Source organism: Vipera ursinii (assembly GCF_947247035.1).
Source record: "Vipera ursinii genome assembly, chromosome: 13".
Classification (NCBI taxonomy): domain Eukaryota; kingdom Metazoa; phylum Chordata; class Lepidosauria; order Squamata; family Viperidae; genus Vipera; species Vipera ursinii.
Window position 1 is genome coordinate 16,157,941 of NC_139526.1, and position 7,104 is coordinate 16,165,044.

At 44.9% G+C, this 7,104-nt stretch overlaps 1 protein-coding gene across 1 annotated transcript; it reads left to right on the top strand.

The window, feature by feature from the left end:
• Positions 1 to 3,429: 3,429 nt before the first annotated feature.
• TNFRSF13B (TNF receptor superfamily member 13B) lies at positions 3,430 to 7,104 on the top strand (the record flags this gene model as incomplete). The annotated part of the gene is given in 6 exon segments (XM_083372451.1): positions 3,430 to 3,538; positions 4,286 to 4,402; positions 5,886 to 6,041; positions 6,044 to 6,111; positions 6,636 to 6,711; positions 6,860 to 7,104. Coding segments are annotated over 6 exon segments (771 nt in total).

Consider the following 7,104-nt stretch of genomic DNA (forward strand, 5'->3'; position numbering starts at 1 on the left):
ATTTCTTAAAGTGGCAGGCCAATGTATACATAATAATCTTGCCTTGGTTCACAATAGCTTTGAAAGCCCGATAAGAGGGAGGGTTGGGCATCCTTGATCTAGGAACCATGATGCGCCAACTCAAGTTGCTAAAATAAAGAAATAAACCCATCCTTGCAAAGTCAGGAAGAAATGCCAAAATATCGCACACCTTTAGTTGTGAGCATTGACAAATGCAACATATATATATATATATATATATATATATATATATATATATATATATATATATATATATATATATATATATATATATATATATATATATATATATATATATATATATATACATTTTTTCCATTTCTTGTTTCATCTTGTCTTTTCAAAGTTGTGTCTGCCTCAGGAGTGGCTCCTATTCTTCTATTATTATTATTATTATTATTATTATTATTTGCCTAAAGGCTTCGACTATTGAGCCCTGCAGGTTGATATGAAAAGAATGGCTAAGGAATTAAAAAATTGCTCTTCGTGGTTCCTAAGAACAGATCCGTGTAGCCCAATATTCTTTTTTCTTCTTCTTCTTCTTCTTCTTTTCACCCTGATGAGTCAAGTGCCTCCAGGAAAACTGCAGCAAATGCAAATAATCTCAGTTCAATCTCCCAACAGGCCAAATGGGTTATTTTCTAGTCTTTTCTGAAACTCAGCTTTCCATAACTGTTTTTTTCTTTCTACCATATTGTTTTCTCTTGACACACAATCTAGCTGCAGGTGTCTTCCGAGAGAGGTGGACTGGAGGCATTTAACCCTTCCTCTCTTTCCCTTTCCCTGGTCTCTTAACTTTTTTCTTCCTTGGAAAGGTCTGATCTGCCAAAGAATAATACAGAATACTAGAGTTGGAAGGGACCTTCCAAGGCCCTGCTCAAGCAGGAGACTTAGTCTATATCGTTCCAGACCAAAAGGCTCTCCTCCAGAACCTCCATTGATGGAGCACCCAGAACTTCTGAAGATTTGAAAGACATTTCTGTTTCGTTCTAGGTTGGATTTGTCTTTGATATTCTTCCATTCATTACCTATATTGTCCTGTCCTCAGGTACTTTGGAGACTAGGTAGATCCACTGTTGTTGTGACAAGCCTTCAAAATATTGGAAGACGTTTACTGTGTCATTTATCGTTACCCCCTAGTCTTTCTCTTTGCTAGCCTAGCCCTAGACATACCCAGCTCCCTCAATCCCTCCCTGTATGATTTAGCCTTTAGAATAAATAAAGAGCAGAATGACAGAGTGGGAAGGGACCTTGGAGGTCTTCTAGTCCAGCCCCCTGCTCAAGCAGGAGATCCTAGACCACTTCAGACAAATGTCTGTCCAAATTCTTCTTCAACACCTCCAGTAATGGAGCACCCACAACTTCTGGAGGCCAGCTGTTCCACCGGTTAATTGTTCTCACTGCTAGGAAGTTTCTCCTTAGTTCTAGGTTGCTCCTCTCCTTGTTTAGTTTCCATCCGTTGCTTCTTGTCCTGTGGAAGTGAAGCCAAGTATTTAAACTCCCCCGGGAGCTCCGGATGGCCTCAGACCTTCGGTCCTTTCGCCGTGACCTTAAGACATATCTTTTCCAACAGACCGACCTGGACTGATGACAATGGGGTTTTTAATTATGATTTTAAATGTTTTTATTGGTTTTAGTGGGACTTTGACACAATTTAATTCTTTTTTTTTAATATTTGTATTTATTTGTATTTTATTCTTGTTAGCCGCCCTGTGTCCTTCGGGAGATAGGGCGGCATACAAGTCTCATTATAAATAAATAAAATAAATAAAGGGAAGAGAAAAGAGAGCTTTTAATTGAATAAACGAGCAGGGGAGGGGAAAAATGGTTTATAACAGCTGGTATATTTTCTTTAAAAGTTTGGATTCTCTCCAGCTAATGCTTAGCCTTCACTGACATGTTTATCCTTTATTCTCCTAAAAGCATTATTTGCAGTTATATTTCCTAGCCTGGGCATTTTGCCCAAAAAAGGGTCTTATCAGAGTTGCAGAAAGCTTTGTGTGTTTTTTTAACAACAACAAAAAAAAGTATGGAAGGAGGAGGCTGCTTGCTGCAATTCCTACAGGCAATTGCTGCATTCAACCTGCCGTATCCATCTTCCATTTAGGTCTAAAAGACTGCAAAAATCTTGGGAGTTTCTACCTCTGTCTGTCTCCTGCACATCAGCCTGCCGAAAACGCCGGTCATTTTGTTTTTTTAAAAAAATTAATAATACCGTACCTCCATTGGTTTTGATTTTCCTAACGTAAATTACAGGGAATCTTATTTCTTACGCGGCTGAAGCGAGGAGAAAAGCTCCTTGTGGAAAACACAAACATGCAGGAATCGCGTGGCGCACACACACACGCACGCACAGCGCTGTGCAACACCTACTTTGCTTTCGCTTAAGTTGCGGTGTCAGTTTGTTGAGTCATTATAGGCGGGTCAGCCATGACAGTTTCCAAAGCGTGGTGTACAGCCTTGGTGGATGAACTGGGCCATTGCGACTTGTGCAACGCAATCTGGTTAAAACAAACACCTTGCCTTGGAGCCATTTTATGAACCAGACATACCGTAAATCCAGTCAGGTTCTAGTCAGGACCTTTGACGTTTCCGATGTAAATTTACCTTCAATTTCTCCCTCTTGGAGCGTTAGCAGGACACTCTTAAGCCACCGTTTCTTTAGCTGTGGTTTATTGAATAAACCACAGTTGCAGAACACATGAGTCATACACCCCATGGACCGGACACACACACACACAAAACCCTGTGGGGTAAAAAAAAGAAACCATGTTAGTGATCATACTGCTTTATACAGCACGAGTGAGGCCATAGTTCTGGTCACCGTGATACACAGACGAGGCCGGGATCCTAGGAAGAGTCCAGAGAAGAGCAACAAAGATGATGAGGGATCTGGAGGCCAAAACCCCACGATGAAGGGTTGAGGGAACTAGCTAGCGTGCCTGGCTGAGGAATTCTGGGAGTTCAAGTCCACAAGTCATAAAAGGGCCAAGTTTGAAGAGCCCTGATTTAGGGTGATAACGATAGCAGTCTTCCAGTACTTGAGGGGCAATCACAGAGATGAAGCTGAATCATTCTCCAAAGCACCTGAGAGAAAGACAAGAAGCCTCTGGAGATGATCAGGGAGAGATTCAACCTGGAACTAAGGAGAAATTTCCTGACGGTGAGAACAATTAATCAGTGGAGTTGTGGAGGCTCCATCACTAGGGCTTTTCAAAATTAGACCTGGGATGTCCAAGATGTAGAAGGACTCCTGCTATGAGCAGTGGAGGTTGGACTAGAAGACCTCCAGAGTCCTTTCCAGCTCTATGATTCTACGTAGCCAACTCTGGTCAGGCTTCTTTTTCTGCAACCTGTTTTCTGTTTTTAGAAACCACCCTGGATTAAGACGTGCATTTTTGACGGATCATGCAACCGTGCTCGAAGGGACAGTATTGGGATGGCCTTCTGAGTAATTGTGTGTCTTGCAAATACGCTTGCCAACCACTCAAGTCCCAAGGATGCGCCGATGTCTGCAGTAAGCATCTGAAAAATGATGTTTTAGGGCTTACCACTGAAAGAGGTGTGTTATTCAGCCATGTTGGCCTTCCAAAGCAGCTTGTGAGTCGTGGTAGAACTGGGGGAAGGTATTTGTCCTTCCAGCACCAGCAGAGGTGCTGCAGATGTGGTTGTTTAGCCCCTGTGAGCAGACCATGCCGCTCAGTTCTTTACCAAGAGATCTTCCTCGACCCACTGGCCTCCTCCAGATCACAGCCTCATGTCGTCAATTTCGGAGGCTACGAGGAGGCTGATCTAAATTAGTGGTCCAGGTTCTGACCAAGGATGGTCAGTTTATGGCTGGTTAAGACACTTAGCAAGGTAGCAACGTAGGACATGGTCTCCAGCTGGTACTAGAGCTACTTCCTTTGCACATCTGCACGTCTTATAAGTTGCCAAGGTCAGACACCCCTGCTCTAAAGCACTTTTACTACCCACCCTTTGCCAAGCTCCGGAGCTTAGCAGCCAGCCTTGACCAAGAGCTGGAAAATGTTCTACCACAGCCTGAGAAGCCAGGTGTTGAAGGAGGCAGGAGATGGAAAGGTGGGTGGCCGCCTCCCTTTCCGCTGCCTTAGCCATCTCAAGGATGCTGCTGTTTCCATGGCTACAGGATTTGATAGCCAATGAGCAGTAGGCCAGCCAAAGACTGGGTGGTTCTTTGGTGGGCGGAGCAAAGATGCGTGCAGATTTCTCTCCCTTCTTTGCACAAAGTCTGCTTTTCTCTTAGGCTCCTTGCAGTGCAACAAGCAAGAGGGCTCCTACTACGACCAGCTGCTGAGAGAATGCGTCAAATGCTTCAGCATCTGCGGACAACACCCCAAACAATGCGCGCCTTTCTGTAGAAGTAAGAGCTGAAGAGGGGTCCAAAAAAAGTTTCCCTCCCCCCCCCCGGTGTGTTTTCCACCCCAGGATACAAGACACACGGAGAGATCTTCGCCAGGTCCCCCTTAGTTACGTTCCTCTCCAAAAGGGGCAGATTTAGTCACAAATGTGTCCGGGGAAAGTGTAAACTGGGACAAGAGTACTACGCTCAGTCACCTTCTGAAGGGAAATCCTTCCCATTTCTCAAGGTGGTTTTTTTTTTCACAAGGAAATCCAGCAAGGATTTAAAAAAAAATCTTTGCCAGTTTACTCGTGGACATTAAGTTCCCAGTTCCTGGTGAGCATCAAAGACAAAAGCTTAATGTAGTCACGAAGAAGGGAATGTCCTATGCCGCGGTTCATTTTGCTAGCTGTTCATGTTTTATGGCATTTATTTACATTGTTTTTGGTTTTGGTTTTTTTAAAAAAAATGATTAGCGACCAAATAAATATTATTGCTTGATTGAATGCAAATCCGGTAACCATTGGCCATCACCAACCTTCACTTGGGTAGTCAGCTCAGAGACTAAGTTACCCAGTAGAATATTTGTAGCTCAGGGTTGAGCTGTGGGGTCCTTGGTGCTCTCTGAGCTTGGTGGGATTCTTGCAGACATTTCATGACTCAACTGTAACATTATCAGGGCTAGAAAGTGGCTTGTAGCAACCCCCCTCCCTTCTAGCACTGACCTTCTGCAGGAAAACTAGCAAGCTCAGAGAGCACCAAGGACCCCATAGTTGTCGTTCTCCTCCTCCTCCTCCTCCTCCTCCTCCTCCTCCTCCCTCCATTCCCCTCCTCCTCCTCTTGCTTCTAGCACTGATGATGTTACCTAGTTGGGTCATGCAACGTCTGCAAGCAAATCTCCAAGCTCAGAGAGCACCAAGGACCCCACAGTTCTCCTCTCCTCCTCCTCCTCCTTCTCCTCCTCCTCCTCCTCCTCCTCCTCCTCCTCCTCCTCCTCCCCACCACCACCACAATCTCCACTCCTTTCTGGCACTGATAATGTTACCTAGTTTGGTAATAAAACCGTCTGCAGGAAAACTAGCAAGCTCAGAGAGCACCAAGGACCCCATAGTCATTCTCTTCCTCCTCCTCCTCCTCCTCCTCCTCCTCCTCCTCCTCCTCCTCCTCCTCCTTCTCCTCCTCCTCCCCTCCCACAACTCCCACTCCTTTCTAGCCTTGATAATGCTACCTAGTTTGGTCATGAAACGTCTGCAGGAAAATGTCCAAGCTTAGAGAGCGTCAAGGACCCCACAGTAGCCCAGATCTTCATAGATCTGTTCTGTTTGCATCCAAAGATAAAATTCACTCATCAGAGTTGCTACTGAAATAAGTCACTGTGTGGGATAAACATTTACAGTATTAACCTTCTCTCTCTCTCTCTCTCTCTCTCTCTCTCTCTCTCTCTCTCTCTCTCTCTCTCTCTCTCTCTCTCTCTCTCTCTCTCCACACCCCATCTGACTTCTAGAGCCCCTTACAACCTCTTTACCAACTCCAGCTGCTCTCCAGCCTCTCCAGCGCAAACTGGATGCTACTTTTGACCAACAGGTTTTTCTCTACATGGCCCTGGGCTTCTCTTTTTGCATTCTGCTCTTCTCCTTGCTGTTGACTTGGATTTACTTTCAAAAAAGGGGGACAAGAAGTTTTGCCGAGCCAGCTCAGCATCTTGCCCCAAAAAGGGAGATCTTCCAAAGGTAAAATTCTTTTTTTTTTTCTTCCCCTCCAGCTGGAGCAACAGCTTTCCTGGGGTCCTTCCGTCCATGCTCAGAAGATTCCTTTGCACAGGCTCTTCAGCAATGAATCCACTTCACTTGCGGACCTGGTGTTTTGAGCCTGACCAAAAAAAAAGAGCATGTTTGTGCAAATCCTCGAGTCAGCCAGGTCACGCTTGCCCCAAAGGGGCTACTTTCAAAAGGCAACTGGACTTCCTTTATTTTATTTTATTTTCCTTCAAGACGTTTCGCTTCTCATCCCAGAAGCTCCTTCAGAACTGAAGAAATGAAACTTCTTCAGGGGAAAGAAAAGAAAAAGGAAGTCCAGTTTCCTTTTGAAAAAGAAAGCAACTTTGGGACTGGAAAAAAAGCCATTTTCTAAGCGTTTCCAAGGCTAAAACCTCTGCTTGAACCAGGAGGATGCACAATACAAAGAGAAACGCATCTTAAATAAAAAAATTCTTTCCGCTCTGCTTAAAGCTGGTTAACTTTCAACTTCCCTGCAGTCGATTCTCAGCAATCGAGTCCGATTACCCAGATTTTTAAAAAGAGAAGGCTCTGAAGAGCTTGAGCTGGTCCACGGTCCGTATAAATAGAATAAAAAAAAAATCCAATTCCCTTTATGTAGTCATAAAGCTGCCCAGAGTTGCTTGACGGTCAGATGAACGACCTGTAAAGGGACCCCCCCAAGGTCCCTTTCCGACTCCCGTTACTGTTCTTGCTTTTTCAGATGGTCTCATGGAAGCGGGAAGCTTGGGAAGCGACTCCGGTGGGAACCAAACTCCGGATCCCGTGGAAACCTGCGGCTTTTGCTTCCCCGAAGTAAGTGCTGCCATCCAGGAAACCCGGGCATCCCCCAGGCCGTACCAGCTAGAGATGCTGGCTGAAGTTGCCGCTGCTCCCCCGGACTCCTCGGAAGACTGCCATTTCCAAATTATATGTTCCCCCTCCCAAGAAAAGATGCAGATGAGCTAA